The following is a 19,789-nucleotide window of genomic DNA, read 5'->3' as shown; positions in this document are numbered from 1 at the left end:
GTATCCTACTTCTCATTCCCACTGATTTTGAAAAACATGGGTAAAATGATACCACAGAAACAATTCAAAATAACTCCACAGAATAGAGAGTGACATCTATACAGCATTTCAGCTGTAATTAAGAAATCAATGCATTTTTTTATGATGGAGCTTGTAAAGAGGTAAATCATAACATGCATATCACTGTAAGAACTTTACTACTGTGGTTATACTACCCATTATACTAATTCATAATTGTCAGCAGAACCAAAAGTAAGTCACGTTGGTTGCCAGCTACAAACAATCTAATCACACCTAATGCATTTTCTACCTGAATGTTTCCTCTTGGAGTTGTTCTAGTTGTGTCTGCAGCTGTAAGTGCCTGCGACCTGCAGGGCTGTTGGGATCTTCAATAGAATCAGACTGATTTAAACGTTCCATCAAAATCTGGTTCTCGGCAAGCAAGCTACTCTTCTCCTCCTGGAGGGCTGCAACCTGTTGCAATACAAGCATAAACTGGAATAATTCAGCTATCCAGCACTAGACAGCTTTTTTAAAACTGTGTACATAATAAAGTATCAACACAACCCATAAGTGGAAACACATGGGCTTCAATAATCACATTTCACAAGAAAATACTGTAATTGCTATGTGATATAACCAACACACTGCAGCAGTAGGAGCACATTTACCACAGAAAATACAACAATTCTTAACTGTGTCTCACAAAAACATCTAAAGAAAATGTCTTAGTTATCACAGAAGATATTATAGTAAAGTCTGCATACTTTGCCAAGAAACCAAATTAAACTAGCCCTCAACCATAAAGCTTTTAAAACTGATTTCCAAAAGACACAATGCCTATCAACCACCCAGAAGATCCAAGTCTAGACACTAAAGGGATGTCTGTGTCCTTCCTAGATTTTTTTTTTAATTCAGTGGCCAATTGCAAGTTGACCTGAAACAGGAATACAGTCTCAAAGATTATTCCGTTTCCACCAACATAAAAACAGGCAGTAATACAAAGAACCCGAAGTGCTGCAATGCAAACAACAGCTGAAGCACAGGTTCACTTATTATTAAATAGAATAGATTTAACATGCAGGTGAAGGATGAAGGCAGGAGAGGGAACATAGGCATCTCAACAGAAGGATGAGATGCTTCAGGAAGAGCTTGAATCATCAAATACACCAAAATCAACCATGACACACAAAAATAAGCTTCATTAATTTGAATGGTTCCTGAACTGCTTGGTAAGCCTGAATTATGCTCCAAAGTAGGGTTGCAATGGCATTGCCTTTTGGGGCTCCCACTTTACACTCCTTATGTCTTCCAGTTGAGGTATGCTTGCATCAAGGTAAGAACACAGGATCACTCTCCTAGCACAATTAAAGCAAAATAATGACCATGCATTGTTCATGTCCCTTTTAAAAACTGTGTTTCCATACTATAGTTCTTGTTTTCAGCTACCTAAAAATTAATACTTCTCTTTCCCACTTCAGAATTAATATCTAAAAGATAGCAAACCTACCTGCATATCTAACTCATGACATCTCTGGGCAATTTCTTCTTTTGTTGCTAGAGCTTCATTTAATTCTTCTGTAGTTTTCTTCAGCTACCATAAACAATAAACATTTACAGTTTTAATCACTCTCTGTGAAGTATCTAAAATATTCTGAACTACATGACAATAAAATTATTTTTACATTTAGGTAATATATTAATTTTTTTTGAAAAGCAATGCAATTCTGTTCTTAAAAGGAAGCAAGCAGATAAGATTACTTTTTAGTTTGTGTGAGAGTAAAAGGTAAACATACTTAAAAGTAACATTTGGTATTACAAAAATACATTAGAATTATCACATCTTTTCTATGAATTGAGTAAAAATATCCTGAAGAACTTTGGTCTGAAGAACTCATCAACTCTGTACACTGAAGAAATTGTCAATACCACTTTTCTTTACAGATGCAAAGAATGCATAATTTCAGTTTTCCTTTTACTTTTCAAATACAGAAAGGACTGGAAGGTAGAATAGAGGGAATGGACAATTGGGGTAAAATCTCTCTAGTCACTGGAAGCTACTCTTAGTGCACAACAGGAACACAATTAACATGGTGAGCGAGAAGCCTACGCTTCTGTAAAAGGACACTGAATCTTGTGAGCAGTGGGAAATATTTCGATACTTCCCTTCAAAGGCTTTATGTTCAAAGATATGTATCTTGCAGGTTTGCATATGAACGCAGTTAACGTAAAAAGCACAGCTACAAGAAAAGTGGCCTGACAAATCAGGTGCTCAAATATTATGTTTACAGAGATGTAGATATGTCTGCAGTTTTGCTATACTATGTCATACAGCTAAACTTGCTTTCCAAACTGAGTTTTTCTCTCCTTTAAAGAATCAAAACGGGTAAACTCAATTTATAATACGGAATTATTTGAAATACTAGAATTTAGTTTTCCACTCATTTTAATTTCCTGCAGAACCCTTTCATGATCAAAGAATAAAAGACAGACTTCTTAATAAAGCAAAATGACTAGCCACTGATTTGCTAAGATTGAAGGAAAAAAAAACATCTGGTCTTATATACCTGCCGATCAAGGTCAAGGTAAGCATCATTTCCAACAGAGACGGGAGATTCTTTACTCATCAACTGCAATTAGATTATACTGGATTAGAAAAAGAAGGTATTTACTTCTATATTACAAATTAAGCTTCTATGAAATAACAAGCTGATTTTAATTTTTGGTAGCTTCAATCTGGCTTCATTCAGAAATTTTTAACTTCATTTTATGATACAACATAATCAGAAACAATTGCAGAAAGGAATCTACAGAATTTATACTATTTAAAGCACTACAAAAGAAATCTTACATAATTTCTTTTTCTTCTGAAAATGTACATTATCTGTGATGAAACCTACAGTACAATCTGCTAAGCATTTTACTGAAGTGGCACTGGAATTACGGTAATTAACAACACACCATGCAAGACCTGCCCTTAATTGTTCTCTGTCAGTGGTTTTCATTTTTCAATTTGTTTATTTAACTGAAGTTGGGGATATATCTATCTCAGCTAATTGTGCAAAACAAAGATGATCAAGATTCCTTCTCTGACGTTGTCTGCAATTTGCAAATTTAAAAAGGAAGTCTACAGAGAGTATTCCTGAAATGAGCATGACAATTCCTTGCATACCAACCTATTTTACTGCAGGAATGGTCTAGAAAATACTACTTTTTGCCATCTTTTTTTTTTTTTTTTTTTAAGAAAAAAGAGGGAAAGAAAAGTCCTCCAAATTGACTGATGTGCTTACTAAAAGCTAAAAAGCTGATAAGAAAGTAAGCCTTATGTCATTAACACACTGATCAGCTGCGCAAGTAGTTAAAAGTTAAATCAAATGTAACAGAAGTTGTAGCCCATAGACCACTTCTCACCCATCCTCAGCATACATACTAAGGTAACGTTATTACTGAAAGTTGGAAGACACAAAGAGGAGCAGTCTTCCAAGTAAGAAAATGTTGTAACTAACTCAAAAGGCAGCATTACAGAACCACTCTGATGGTTTCTGCCATCCAGTCCAAACACAAAGCGTTGCACAAATTCTCCAATTACATGATTCATAGAAGTTACAATCAATAAGGCCCTATCCTAACCAAAATCAGGACAAGATTTCATTCCTAAGGCCCTGTATCCAGACTGGATACTGTCTCCAGAGACAGGGCTTCCTTCATTCCTTCCAGAAATCGCTATTACACTACTTTTCATTGGCAAAGTTCCTTGGACACACAGCAAAGAGCTCTCATTTCTTCTCCATCCTTTCTGTTTATACCATCATGTACAAGAGAAAAATCTTGGTCTGACATTTATGTCATTCAAGTATTTACACACTTAAGTTTCTCTCCTTTTCCCCATCTCCTTAATTGGCATATAGCCAAACGCCACACGCCTAAATTAATCTGTCTCCAACAATCCTCCTCAAACCTTGATGATGTTTGTTTACTGCTGAATTCCTTCCATTTTGTCTACAATTCTACAATGACAAACTACTCTGAAACAAAGCACCCCATGAAACCCAGATTCTCTGTAACAGGAATTAAAAAATCCCTAGCTCCAGAGATGGTCCCATGAAAAATGAAGTCACGTCTTTTTCATTACCATATATAGCAGCATTACAAGCTTGTATTAAATTCAGAGCCATGTTTTCTAAGCTGATTATCGTTTTGCCATTCAAACCAAGAATTTCCAATCTCTGCTCTGTGATGTTTATATATGTTTCAATTACTCCATTTCACTAGCTACTGTTTAAATACTTTTTCAGATGACTAACAGGGATACCTGTACTAACCAAATACTGAACTAATTTCCCTATTCTATATCCCACGACACTGCTGACAAACACACTTCAGAGACTAAGGTCGTTCCACCTGTTAAGCCAGTACTTTCCAACTGGCAGGTCCAGCTGCATGCAGCCTGCAAGGGTGTGTAACCAAATGTCCCTGACAGCCACCACCCCGCCCTGGTCCCAGCACAACTTCCTCTTCAGAAATCCAGCTTAACAGGCCTGCCCAAGACTGTAAGCAGAATACAAGAGGCTGCACAACCCACTAGAGGCCACTGTGGTGTTGCTGCTTTCTGCGAATTACTGTAAAGGAAGCAGGCCGAGGTCAATAATAGAATTCCTTTATTCTTCAATGGGTTTTGCCCCTTCTCCAAAAACTCCCTACACTTGAAAATCCTTAGCAGAAATGTCCAGAAAAGAAGGCATCAGCTGTAAAGAATTAGTCAGTGGAGATACATGGTGTGGGTGTAGCACAAACATTACACAGAATTTGTGAGCTCCGCAGGGTGCAGCATTTTTTTTTCATGAGGCACGGAGGGCAAGAAAAACGGACACATGAGCAGATGACTGAGTCAACGCAACAAGAAGTTTCTTGCAATCTTATGACCTGTGATATGGTGTGGATGATACAAAGGAAATCTAAGGCATTGTGCTGTGTCCAGTAGTGGCAAACTCTATTTCATATGTACTTCAATTGGCTGACTCAAGAGAATAAATAGCAGAAGAACGTGGCCTTCTCATTCTCCCTCCACAGCTGCCAGTTTTCTTCTCTTCAAGGTTAAACTACTGGAGGGCATAAACATCTGCCTTCACAATTTTGCACCACTGAAATAGGCTTTCAGCTCCAAATTCACAATTAAGCTTAAGTATAGTATTATCATCTATTTTCACATGTACATTACATTTAATGGATGATGATGTACAGAGATTTTACAAGTGAATTGATTATAAAAAGAGAAATATAAAAAATGTCTGCAAAATCAAGCAACTGCATTAGGCCTCTACAATAGAAGGAAAAGCCTGCTTAAGAGCTTTCCCATGATGAAAAAGCAAGCAACTAGCATTTACGGTCTTGTTCTTTTTCTGGTTTATTTTGCATATTTAGAATGAAGACCTGAAGTAGCACAAGTATTTATTGAAATAATCAAAATGTCATTTAAAATAAAAAATATTTTTCTGTAGTGAAGAGGTCAGTCTGGATTTTAAATGGCACAGTAACCTGGACAACATGACAATTTTTATAATTCTTTGTCTAGTTTTATAAGAAACAGTTGTCATTTCCTGTTAATCCTTTATATCTACACATTTTCATACTCATAGTTTTGGTACAATGTCTTACAAAATACTTGCAGATCTGCTTATTTTATGTTATTAAAACCTTCACTTTTTAACTGTTTTGCTTGTGAAATGTAAATAAGTTGCGTTGTCATGGATACATAAAGATTAGAGAAGGGGTAAAACTATCAGAAAATCTGCATGCATGAATAATTTGAATTATGAATGCTTTTTTTCTCTACATATGATTTGCATGATTTTGCAAACGCAGCTGCAAAACGCAGGTTAGTTGATGATGTTAAAAGTTCAAAACATTCGCTTTATCTGAAACGCTTCTTCTACAGTTGCTAATATTGTAAAAGCTCATTTAAGTGCCCATGAAACAACAAATTCTGTGTTCAGAAGGCTGTTTTTCTTTTCAAAAACATATTTTCGTTCATTTGCTTGTTAAGAGTCAAGGCTATGTATGACACAGTGTGTGTGCTTTAATGCAGCTGGACTGTCTTCTTCCTCCAGTACTGCTGACACACTCAAAGTAACGTTTTTCTATCATTTCCTAGCTATTCAAATGCCACTTTTATTGCAGATAAGATTAACCTTTAAACAGTCAGGACAAAATGCAGAGGAAAAAAAAAACAACCAAAGCTTGACAGTTTCTGTTTTGTCCAAGTAACCCAGTTGGTATTAATCCAGACAGGATTTGCTATGCACCCCAGGCAGCTTTTGACACTACCTTTAATACTGTGCATGAGTATAGAGAGCATATTCTGGCTCTCAGCTTGACCTGCAGAGAGACCTGCTAAATGATCAAGTTTAGCAATGTTCTAAACGCCAAAGGCAAACAATTTCCCCTGCTACCACTTTCATCAATAATGAACTTGGCCACTCAAAGAAAAGAATTAGGAAAAATGACAGGAGAATTTCCAGAGTGTCAAGGAAAGGAAAGGGAAATAATGGCCAAAGTAATTTCTGCAAGGAAAAATTTTGGGCCTCTAAAAATATACAAATTAATAAATTAAAAATGTATGTTGTATTATACATACTAATACCTTAATTACAAGCAGTAATACAGTAATATAAAGAGAACATAGTATATATAACAGAGTATACAGTATTATACATAATTTATAATTATATATAATTTTTTCATTTTTTTGACAGCTATATCAGTCTTTTTCTTCCTCTATTTTGTGCACAGCTTGCATTTAGAAATGGACATCTGCAGATTAGAATCTAAGAATCTAGGTGGTGGTAACACACCAGATCAACTTGATTGCACTGAAAAAATAACAGAAAAGCATTGTTCAATTTACAAAACATTACTTAATTGTTATTAATATTTTGTTTTAAACATTTAAACAAGTCAAGAAAGGAAATTCTGAAGAGTCACAAGTTATGAAAAAATTTGAAATAAGCAAAATTTAAAATAAAACCAGCTGCTTCATGTAAAAAACAGAGAAAACAGGGCAGAGACTTGTTCTATTGTGCCTCATGAAACATTTTTATGAGTAAGATAACTTACAAAAACAAAACTATCAAAACCACTTTTACGCGTTTTGCTTATGCTTCTCCTAAGTCTTGCCCTCAAAATCTTTCACCATCTCAGTTGCTCGCCTGTGGACACACGCTAATAGTTTCATGTCCTTCTGAGGCATCCAGAACTGCACACAGTACTTGACATGGGGCTGCACGGATGCAGTGTAGAATGGGACAATCATCTCCCCTCAGTGGCTACCTGTGCTGTGCTTGATGTGCCCCAGGACACGGTTGGCACTTTTGGCTGCCAGGACACGTTACCGACTCATATTCAAGTTGCCATCAACCCAAACACCCAGATTGCTTTCCAGAGGCCTGCTCTCCAACTTCTTGTCCTCCAATTTGTATGTATAACCAGATTTACCCATCCCAGTGCAGAATTCAGCACTTGCTCTTGTTAAATTTCGTACTGTTGATGACTGCCCACCACTCTAGTCTATCCAGATCTCTCTGTAAGGCCACTCTACCCTCAAAGGACTCCACAGCTTCTCCTACTTTAGGGTAATCAGCAAACTTCTTTAATGCACATTCCATTCCTGTGTTCAGATCACTTACAAAAACATCCCACTGGTGACTGGCTGCCAGCCTGGTGTAACTCCATTTGCTATAACCTTTTGAGTGCGACTCAACTGCCAATTGCTCACCCAAAGAATTATGGACTTGTCTAGTTGTATGCCTACTCATCAAGCGCTGAAAACAGTGGGCTGCTTCAGATCTGGCAAAATATCAACAGAAAATTTTTTACAAAAATCAAACAAGAGATTTTCAATAGAGGGAGGGAGGATAAGAGAAGGTTTTCCATTTTAAGACAGTGCAGAATAAAGTGATGCTGAAAGTCAGGTTTAATAAGAGAGAACACTGTACTACAGTTTAAACCAAAACATTGTATTACAGTTTAAAAGAACGCAAAAGTAAAATATCCCAAAATGCAGGCAAACCAGTGCTTGACAGCACTGACTGAAAGATGATTCAGCATAAGAATTCTTTCAATGCTCATTTCAAAAGTTCCCTCTGCAGTGTTATAGATAGCAGCCCACACACAGACAACAGGATGTAGAACTGCATGGATACAGCATTGGTCAAAGTGGTAAGAGGGGACAGAGTGCCTGTAGGCTCACTGACATCTTTTTCTCTACTAAGACATTATAGAAAACTGAAATTGCTCTAGAGCTCAATGTGGAATTTAGTTTCTTTTGTTGAGGTTCAGAAGAAAGAGGATTACCAGTGATTTCCTGCTTTCCTGAGTGGCTTGTCTCACAGTAAACCCCCATCTATGCAGGCTGATAGGCACTTCACTTATGGGCACTTTGGGCTCTTAATAAGTCATGTGGGGGGCTTCATGGCTGTAAGTGGTCACTAACATTGTGGTTTAATTTTCACTGTGGTTTTAATTTACTACTCAAGAGCACCCTGACAAAATACACTGCAGCATACTTACTGAATTGTAAAAACATACTAGCATGAATTCCTTCATGAGCCTATTCATAACACTACAATTGATAAAAGAATACTCTGCTATTCATTTCTCTTTCTTTCCACTTGTGCAGTAAAAAACCCAAAATTAAAGTTAATGGATTTTTGCAATTTCAAGGTACAAATTTTGAAGGAAATTTTACAGTATTTGGTTACTCATAAAAGCAGTCTAGTGCACTTTAGGAGCCACAAGGTGGGAAAGGTAAAGGAAAGGAAACTCTATTAAAAATACCTAGAAGTTTCAATCTTCTAGATTTAAAGAAAAGTGGGACATTCAATCAGAGTTCCTTGACATAAAGCAAGCTTCACTGACCTGTTTTTCTAAGGAAACATAAGGTTTTTTCAATGTAAAATGGCAAAATATATGCCCTGTATTTTCTTTACTTCCGACTAATTTTTTTTTAAGTAGGAAAAAGCATACTTTTTTAAGACACTGAAAGGCTGAACATTTTTTTTTTTTTACACTGTGGGCACCCCCGCATACCTCCTGAATGGCTGTCATGACAACGTGTTGAACTGATTCTTCCATCATCATTATGGTCTGGATGTACTCTGAAAATAAGAGCATGCTGAAATGTTACTGTTGAAACTCAAGTCACACAGAACACGAGGTCAGAAGCTACATCCTTCCTACAAAATGACTAGGTGCCACAGACGACACTGAAATGCATAATCACCAGTCAAGTCCCACCCCAACAAACTCAACAAGACTTTAGCAGAAGTCTGTTCAGACACAAATCCAGGCTTAATGGAACCCTGCAACAATGAAAAAAGTACACAATTGTCATCCATTTGTTTTCCTTCTTGTATCTCACACTTCTCAGATAATTACTGATACTCCTTTTCTCACTTTTTTCCCAAAATATTCAGGCTACACAAGGACACGATACACACATAGGTTGTTCTTTTCTGTAAGTTTAACAATAATCTCCTGTCTTCCTACAGCATCCTCATTTCAACGTACTTCCATACTCGTTCTTGGTTTCTGTTCTTATTTCTAGGCTGTATCACAAATAACTCCCCTCTTTTTTTTCATTCCTCAGCTATGTGTAGATATGAGCTACATGACAGGTACCTTGTAAGATGATACAGTGGTTAGAATGACAAGTTCTGACATTTAGACCAAGTCACAGAGTTTATGACTTGCCCAATATTGTATTGTTTCCAGCCAGATATGATCACCTTTGCATGTGACCTGTATTCCTTCAATGATTTGCTCAAAAGGAAGATGCTGGGAATCAGTCACCTCAAAGTGAGTATGTCATGCCAAGTCTCACTCAGAGCACACAAAATTAGACTGTTCTGGTATATCAAACATGCACCTTTTCAATGTTAAGACTGAAAGAGTAAGAGAAACACAGGAATAAGATATACTTCCCACTTGAGGATGCCAAATAGTCACCAGAAGGAAGGAAGATAATTTTACACAAAACAGAAAGGACAAGAGGCCTAATAAAACTGAGTTATTCATATACTCATGGAAGAAAATTACTTCTATTTTAATTAATAAGATAGCCAGACTGTCGCCTGATTAAGGGAAGAATAAAACTAATTTCAGAAGCAGAAATTAAAGTGATTTAGACACTCGAGAAAACTGGAAAGGGGAAACTGGTGATAAAAGCTAAGATGCACCATGCAAGAAGACAAAAGGTCCAAAACCCTGGCTACCATTTTGTCAGAAAGGAAACCAAGATTATTTAAATCAGGAGGAAAGAGATACTTGATGCAACAAATGTAAGAAAGGTAAGCATAGTTTTATTTACCTACATGTGTATTCTACAAACATGTTCCTATGCTTCCTCATTTGAGCGTTAACAAGTGTTTGTAGTTGCTTTGTTACCTTCACCTGGCTTGGATTAAGTGTAATTTAAGGTAATTAGGTAACAATAAGACACCCTGTACCCAAGGCAAGTTTAGAGCACGAGATTTGGGACAGTTCAACAAGTATCTCCAATGCTCTTCACATCCTCTGTGGCATCTGCAGGAAAAATGAATGGGTTCCTATTTCACCTGGGCAGGTTAGAGAGCTGGTGCCACGGGAGTCAAGAGAGGCAGACACTCAGTTTCAGTGAGAACTGACGTGGTATTCGATTGCCTAACAGATGTCTCAAGTGGCATCTCTGATGCCCTTAAGGTACCATGCTCAGTCTCCAGCGGCTGTCCAGAACATCATGGTTCCCAACATTACTTTTCCCTATTTGCTGTTACCTAAGAAATATATTTTTCCCCTAAGTAGTTACACAATGAGCTAGATTTTCATTCACTGCCTGGGAGAAAACATGCTTTCAAAATTTAATACCTTGCTTCTGTTCACAATTCACAGCACATCCCAAAATAAGCTGAAGCATCCTCCCAAGCTCCGCAGCATCAGCATGCTCTCCGATCAGGTTAACATCAGGAAGGGTGAAGTCATTAATCTGCTGCCCCAGAATCTGCATAAAAACCCAGTGCACACGTTTGTATCACTATGCATACACTTACACACACTTCAAGATGCAAAAATTATTCAGAATCAACAAGGGCAACTCACTCGTACTTTAACATAGGTTTCTATTAACCTTTAAAACAAAATAAATCACCTAACATCTAACACCCAAATGATAAACCACACTGCTTGTCACAACTAATATTTGAGAGAAGACAAACCTGTCTCAACTTACTAGAAACTATTAGTTTCAAACTTAAAAGGTTTTTCACTTCAGATAAGAAAGGTAACAAGCACAGGCTTCCATTGTGATCAACAGCACATATTATTTTTAAGTATTCCATTAAAAAAATCTAATGCCTAAAACCACCTTATGTAGCATAAAATATACACAAGTCTCACATTTCTTACCACCAGAAAGCCAGAAATTGAACTACTTCACTTACACGATGCATGTGTCTAGCACTGATGGATGACAAATACAAGTCAGTAAAAAACTCGATCACTCTGCCTCACACTTTTAGAAAATGTAAGGATATTTAGCAAGTCTCAGAACTAAGTAAGTGAGTTCCATGGAAGAGAATTTGAGGTAGTAATACAATACATAATTAAACATCCTACATGCAGAAAGAAAAAAAAAAACCAACAAAACCATGTGACTTACAATTAATGTAATATGATTTATAATTAAGAAGGATTTACATTAATGATTGTCAGTAGAAGGAATTAAACAATTCTGCTAAATTGTTCATAAAGAGCTTTCAGGGGGTTGAAAAATATGAATATGAGATGTGGAATTAAACACATCTCTGACAGATTAATTGCAGATAAAAAGAAACTGTCACTTCTTACGCAGGGTGCAATAAAGAAACAATGACTATGAAGGGAATCAGTCATTTGTTTGCTGGATGCCCTTTTCCACGTTAATACTCAAGAAAAACAGAAAAAAATCAGGTGAAGATATTTATAAAAAACATTTAACAGATGTATATGAAGAATACATGGAAATCAAGCCATTCAAAAGTTTTCCAGGGTTGGGCTTTGTGGAATCACTGTGGTAGTTTTTTCTTGTTTTGTATGGGGTTTTTTGTATTTTGGCACTGTTTTTTTTTAAAACAGCTTTCTCAAAGAATAAGCACCAACGCTACTAAAAATCTCTCTATACTTTAAAGGACCCAGATTCATTCTTGTTGGAAAATACTTCCTTTAGGTCATTCTAGTGAGAAAATAAGAACTCTGTGAATGCATCAAGCACAATGGAAAATATTACCATTGTATATAGACTGCGATAACACAGTAAAACACAATACTCTTTGAATTACAAAAATCTGATATGTGTTTGTATATTGATCTGTAGTTCCTGAGTTGTTTTCAAATGCAATGCAGTATTAAAGTTAATAAAACTACAACTGCTTCATAGCTACTGATAATATAATTGCTGCTGACGAAAGCTGAATGGAAGAGGCACCACAAAGCAGCCAAGGATGCAAAGGTGTAAACAGAGGATTTTGAAATAAACAGGAGATGGAATTTAAATACAACAGCAAAAAATTGACAGAAATATTAAAATTAAGGATAGACTCTGCAATAAATACCTTGAGATGATAGAGCATTTTACCCTTTAAAAAAATATATATAAAAGACCTTTAAAAATAAAATTTCAATTCCAGAGCTGCAGAGTTCTGCAGCAAGATTACTGAGACATAAAAAGCAACCAAGCTTTAAATAGGTAACTTTGAGTTCTTGTTCTTCTATGCTATAATTGACAAGGACAGCAATGTAGGATAGCTATTGAAAGATTAATCTCCTGAACGTGGTTTAAATTTCTGAATTTTTGAAAATGAACTAAATTAGTTATATACACTTTTCAAAGGCTTTTAGTTACATCAGGTAAATTCCATATAGTTTCACATCTATATTTTTGTAGAAAGTGACTGCTAGGAGAAGGAATTAGGTTGAAAAAAACATGACCAGGATTCATAGTGGAATCCAGATTATCTCCATCATCAGTGCAAGCATTGCCTCAGCAGAAAAATAAACAACAACCAACAACAACAAAAAACAAGCAACCCCCCCAAAACAAACAAAACACACACACAAAACAAAAAAGAAAACAAAACAACAAAACCAAACAAAAAACAAAACAAAACACAAACAAAAAAACCACCACACAACACAACCAAAATCCAGTCAAATTTACAAATGTGCACTACCTTTGCAGAACTTAGTCAGCCTGAAACCGCTCAAAACTTGGTTAGTAGTAATGTTTTCACACCAGAAACTTAATAATCATACATGCCAGCTAGATGAAAAGAAGGTGGATTCACTTTGTGATAGTAATATTTATTTTCTATAACAAAAAACTTACTTGTTTCTTGCTAGAATTGTCAGTTTTGACCGGCTTGCTTAACCATCAATTTTCAATATGGATACCTGAACATTTACTGAATAGGAGCTTGTAGTCTAACTTTTCCTACCTGAAAATTTGTTCATCTCTAAAGACTTGAGTTTACTAACAAATATTTCTGAGTTTGCTCAATAGTCTAGAAGAGAATACCAAGGGCAGATTCCAGTATCCCAGGGTTAAAATATTTCTTTGAAAACTTTAATGAGGAGAGGGACTAAAAATGCTCTTTCCTCTCTCTCCTTAGGAGGAAAAAAAAAGGAATGAGGCAGTCTTTAGCTGGAGCAGAGGAGAAAAAAATATCAAACACAGCACTGTTAGAAGTCCATCATCACAACAGAATTAGCAAAGACATCTACTGTTTGCATGACAGAATTTGCACATCAGACTCCTCCGGAACCTCTGAGTATTCAGCAAATGAAGTGAGAAGTTTCAGAAAAGGCTAATACTTGAAACACTATGAAAGACCGTATGCCAAATATTTTTTAACTAAAATTCAGAACTTAATCAGTAAAATACAATTTACACTAAGCAGGTTAACTAAAATATGTATCAAAAAAGGAATGTCGGTTATGTAAAGCGGTTCTTACCTCATGGTTGTAATCCAGTATCCCTTTTAAAATTTTCTTCAGGTTGCTTACCTATTTGACGAGGAGAAGAAAATAAAATAAATGCAGGGAATAAGTTACAAAGAAATTATCATAAAGTAGGCAATCGCAGAAGAATCACACAATAGGATGATACGATTACATCTATTTGTAAAATGAGACTTTCTGTTCAAGCAGTTTAATTTAGAAATATAAAAGTTATGCAACAGTCCCTTATGATCAGACTTCCAGACTTGATCACAAATCTTTACTAACTGACAGAAGCCATTTAAATTTATGAAAAACATCACATTGTCTTAGATAGGCTTTAGGTCAGACTCTGAAGCATGACTTTTTTTTTTTTTGAGTACTTGTTTATCTTCCAAACCAAAACCAACTACTGTTCAGTATCCTCCTTTATTCCCAACCTACATAAGCTTAATTTATTAACTTTCTCATTAATTATTCCTCTTAGTTCTTTCATTTTTGTTCTCCTTACCATGGTTCTTTACAGCTGAATGTCTGTCTTACAGTATGAAGGCAAAACTCACATTTCTCAGTGATGCCTTCACTGCCATACAGTGGCTACAGATAGCTTCTGTTCACTTGCACAACCAACAAGCATCAGTTAAGCATCTCCTGGTGTACAGAATCTATGCCACATTTCTCTGGTACTAAGTAAAGCTCCCTTTCTGGCAAAAATCCATTTATATCAAGTCTCTGGGATAAAGAGTGCACTTAAAAATTATAAAAATACGCAATGGATCTCAGGTGATATTTAGAAAAAAAACAAAAGAGAAAACTTTGCTGAAAGCTACTGCTACAGATTCCAACCAATTGATGTCCAAGTATTAAACCAAGGTATTAAGATAATAGTAGCAGTGCACTGTCACCTGTGACACGAGTGGCTGAAGGAACTGGGGTTGTTTAGCCTGGAGAATAGGAGGCTGATGGGAGACCATATATTGCTCTCTACAACTATGAGAAAGCAGGTTGTAGCGAGCTGGGTGCTGGTCTCCCAAGTAACAAGTGACTGGACAAGAGGAAATGGCCTCAAGTTGCGTCAGAGGATGTTTAGATCAGGTATTAGCAAAAATTTCTTCACTGAAAGGGTTGTCAAGCATTGGAACGGGGTGCCCAAGGAAGTGGTGGAGCGACCATCTTTCAAGGCTTTTAAAAGATGTGTAGCTGCAGCACTTAAGTACATGATTTAATGGTGGACTTGGCAGTGTTAAATTTAGATCCCAATGATCTTAAGGGCCTTTAGTGTCAGACCATGATGATCTTGCAGACCTTTTCCAACCTGCACGATATTATGATTCTATGAAGTCTATTAACAGGTTCTGCAAAGACTGAACCTGACAACAGTAGCTACAATGGCAAACTGCAGAACTATAATGAAGGGAGAGTGAAAATTTCCTAATACAAACTGTCTTTAAAGCCCACAATAACTTCTATGTTCTTTACTGCACATCAAAAACATTCAGTCAGGAGATTCTGTCTACTGACAGGAGTCATCCATCTTCCAGAAGATCTGAGGAAACACTACAGAAAATAGGAAACATGATACTGAAATCAAGGGGCAAACTCAACACTTCAACACAACCAACAGACAAAATGAGGTGTGAAAGCAAAATCCAGTCTCTTTTCTAAAAGAAACACAAGAAACAAACAGGCTGCACACACACTAAAAGATGCAGCCATGAAATACAAAGCAGTATTGATCTGATTACCTCAGTCCTATTAATCCACTCCCTTTTGGAAACAAGTGGCAAAAGCTGATCACTTATTAAGATAAGAATATCCTGTTTGTCTTCATAATCACTGAATTTTAAGTCATACATGAAACGAAATACCACGTGGACTTCAAAGTGATACATCAAATATTCTGACAACTTAAGAAGCAGAACTGGAGATGCTTCATTATAGCATGTGTACAGCAACATTTACCATGCTTCTCATAACAGCATAATAATTAATTTTCAGGTTTACACCTTCTACTCCCAAATATATACTATTTCTGTAATATCACACATTACATATCATGTTTCTGTAAGAACTACAACTATCTTCTAGCTGTCTGCCCAAAAGCAATCACCACCACCATTCAAAGGGCATGCACAATCATAACTAAAGCTTGCAACAGATTTAAGAATTTAAAGAGATTTAAATAATTTGATTTTTATGTCAAATCACCACAAAGAGTACTGCACTGATTGGAATATTATTTTCAAATTTGATTCATTAAAATCTTCCAGACTGTAATTTATCTGAGACTGCTGCAGAGAATGTTACAGAAACATAAAGGCCGTGTTGCAGAATTTAAGTCCAATTTAACAATGAGAAAGCTGTGAGGAACCTTGACCTTGAACATAATCCCAAAAAATGAGAAACAAAATGGAAAGTACCCGCCTACAAAATACTTCTTTTCCAGTTTCCTTGTAAGTCTTGTTTGAATTAAAATGCCTTAAAACACGAAGAGCCATCTTCCACCATATAACTTTCACAGAGCTTAGAGATGAGATGCTGGAACAAAATTAATATTGATCAAAATCTGTGATCAAAACTAACACACAGGGCAGCATCCTTGGAAAAAGAAAACAGCAAACAAACAAACTGAAAAAAAATTCTTGTCTTTGAGGTCCTATTTCTATTCCACAGTCAATCAACAGAACTAGGATAACTTGCTTTTAAGAGTTAACTGTACCATCTTTGTATCTTGCACACAATCAGACAATTATAAGCCTAAAGCAGATTTTTTATAGACTGGCTTTAACTTAACAATGATCTTCAGTATTGCTCAGAGGGCTCTCAATTTTTTTAACTTGTCTGCAGTGAATACATTTAGATGGTTCTACTGTCACTGGCAGAGAATGATCATGGGAAACTACCACAAATGTTTTCTATTTTGAGATTCAACTCAGTATCTCCAGTAACATTTGGCAGGTCATAATGCAAGTTCTTAAATGAAAGACTTCAAGCAGAGACTAATGAAAAGGAACAGCAGCACAAGAAAGTGTTAAAGACAACCAATTACATCAGAATCCTAAATCACAGCAGGTGATGGTTGTTCACAATTTTTTTCCTTTTTTTCCATCAGCACATGGGGAAAACCTAATTGTAACTAATTAACAAAGACCATTAAATCATGCAAGATAGAACACCACAATTATAATTTCCAATATCGATCTTGACTATCAAGCGCTGTATCATCCTTTCAAGGTCAGCCCATTATCTCGTGGGATGTTTATTTGCTTGCATCAGCAACCTGACTTCCTCCTTTCGCATACAGAGCACAAACGCTACCATGTCAACCTCTTTCACATTCCCTGCACCTTTACCTCTGTTTGGAAAGACATGAAACTTATTAGAAGGAAAAAAAAAAGTAAACTATGCTTTGTTCTACTTTGAAAGCTGTTGCAACTCACAATAGATAGATTCTTAATTATTTCTAGATTAATCTCTATTCATTTTCAATATCTGTTCCATCTGTCATTTCCTGGTTTATGTCCCCAATCTTGTATCACCATGGAGAGAGGGCTGATCTGCTTTGAACTAATGCATCCTCAAAGGCAACATGCATGTTACAATTTATTCTTTGAACACTTAATTTTACTATTAGCCACAGCAAAGCTGTGTAGATCCTCCTTGCGTTACCATTACCCTCTCAGCTTACAGCCATTTTGGCTGTAGTACAGTACTACACAGTTAGTACACACTGTTCAGTATGAGACTGACTCTTATTACACAGCATTAACTTGATAAACTGACTGGAATGAAACCAGAGATGATGTGCCCTGCGTTACTGCAGGCAACAAATGAGCTGGCAACATGTGCAACTTAATGTTTGCAGGTTTTTTCTCTTATGTTTTTTCCTCACTTGTCACCGATTTTTATTTAATTACAATTTATTTATTGGTTCCAAACTGAGGGTCTCAGGAAGTGTTGCTAGGGCACACTTGCAAGTGGTGAGAGAACTGACTATCAATCAGCTACAGATACCTCAGTAAAGTACATGCTCTTCCCAGCTGCACTTAAAAGAATGGAGAGGAAGGGAAGGAGAGCATACATGCATTGTTCTCACCACATATACCAGGTTTCTGCTCTGAACTACATCCTACAGGAGCCTGTTTCTTCACCGATTATAAATGGATTCTAAAGAAAGACTATACCAGTAACTCTGGGGGCTGCTCCCTCCAACTTGCCTTCTGCAAAAAAAAATACCCAAAAGAACAGAGACACTTCCTTGAGTTAAATGACAAGCAAAAAAAAAAATTAAATGTGGCTCTGAACACAGAGGGCATTCCCACATTAAACTTATGTTTGGAGACACTGTTGACCTAGGAATTAAGGGCATACTGAAACAGAACTAAATATATCAGTTGGTAATTATTATTTTTGACATAAATGAATGCTGGCTTATGATATGCCTATTAAACTCTGCTTCTTGCTTGCAGAAAGAATTTCACATGACAGGCCTCCACCTTTAACAGAAAAAGAAAACCTTTAAAAGGCTGCTCATGAATAAGAACCCTCTTCTCTTGCAAAGGAACAAGAAAATAGCAGAAAAATTATACTGTACACCAAAAACTAGTTTTCATTACTCTACTAGTCAACCCAGTTTGCATTGTAGAAGAATTCAGAGCAAACCTAAGTGTACTAATGCAGGGAGTCAAAATTAATACTCAAAAATCAGGTTTGTTTACTTAGATTACAGCACTATAGTCTGTATAACCAAATACATTGGTTATTCCATTTTGCAATACTGTATGACACACAAGGTATCAAACTGTACTAGCTGCAGAAAGTCCAGTGGCTCCTACTGTTTGAATGTGCTATGCAGTAATGGAGCAAATACAGCTTGCTACTATAAACATCGATAAAACTGTACTTTAAACTGATGCTGTAGTCTGAACACCCAAGTGAAAACTCCAGAAGAAAAAGTCAGAAATCAAGCAGAACAATGTATTTCCTTCCTTTCCCAAGCTACACACAACCACACCGAATGGAAACTGGGGAGAGGGGGGGGGAAATTGTCAGTTTTATCCCATCCCTCAGACTGCGAACAACTTATTCTGTGGTTGCCAAAATTGACATGTTTGTATTAAATCATTAACTGCTTAAATTTCTGTTCTGTTACTGGTATTCCTATATGATGTGACATTGAGCTATTCTTATTTCTTCATTAGGGAATTTCATTCCTGCAAAACTTTGGCAATAGAATTGCTCACTATGCTCTTTCCCATTTTCAATGTCTGTTTTATCATCAAAATGTCGTCTTCTTCAGCATCAAATTCTAGTGTGTACACAGTTCAAACTCTGATTATATTAAAATGTTCACTTGTACACAAGGAAAGAGATATGACTTCATTTTTACAACATAAAATTGCAGTTAAGGCAGCAGTCAGAAATAGGGCTTTTTGTTGCTCAAGGGAAAACATAAAACTGCTATGTATACTGATGTACACTATGACTCAGAAATTTTAACCTCAAAGAAGTGACAACATGTTTCTATATTAAACACACTAGATCAAGACCTGGTCAGCTGTAATAAACGGAATGCTTGCTGAATGCTTCCTATTTTGTGAGTCCTCTGAGTTTTAACACTTCCCTTTTTCTATCCTGTGCATTGCTTAATCTCTCAAGTCAGACAACGTGCCCTGACACAAAGACTGTAACAACATCACTGTGAACTTAGACATTTGTTTTAAACTGGTACAGCAACAGGGAAAATATTTTTAGTAAGAAGGCATTCTTGCAGTTATCCAAAAGT

At 36.3% G+C, this 19,789-nt stretch overlaps 1 protein-coding gene across 1 annotated transcript in view; it reads right to left on the bottom strand.

The window, feature by feature from the left end:
• The window catches only part of HOOK3 (hook microtubule-tethering protein 3), a 66,536-nt gene that overhangs the window by 25,441 nt on the left and 21,306 nt on the right, over window positions 1-19,789 (bottom strand). Inside the window, exons 4-9 of the mRNA XM_010187850.1 lie at window positions 14,020-14,070; window positions 10,900-11,032; window positions 9,085-9,152; window positions 2,568-2,630; window positions 1,511-1,594; window positions 311-474 (exon numbers count right to left, since the gene is read on the bottom strand). Of these exons, the coding sequence (XP_010186152.1) occupies window positions 311-474; window positions 1,511-1,594; window positions 2,568-2,630; window positions 9,085-9,152; window positions 10,900-11,032; window positions 14,020-14,070 (563 nt within the window). The remainder of the gene's footprint in view (window positions 1-310; window positions 475-1,510; window positions 1,595-2,567; window positions 2,631-9,084; window positions 9,153-10,899; window positions 11,033-14,019; window positions 14,071-19,789) is intronic.

The sequence above is a fragment of the Mesitornis unicolor genome, unplaced genomic scaffold, assembly GCF_000695765.1.
Source record: "Mesitornis unicolor isolate BGI_N332 unplaced genomic scaffold, ASM69576v1 scaffold18847, whole genome shotgun sequence".
Taxonomy (NCBI): domain Eukaryota; kingdom Metazoa; phylum Chordata; class Aves; order Mesitornithiformes; family Mesitornithidae; genus Mesitornis; species Mesitornis unicolor.
This window is presented reverse-complemented; position numbering and strand designations above follow the sequence as displayed.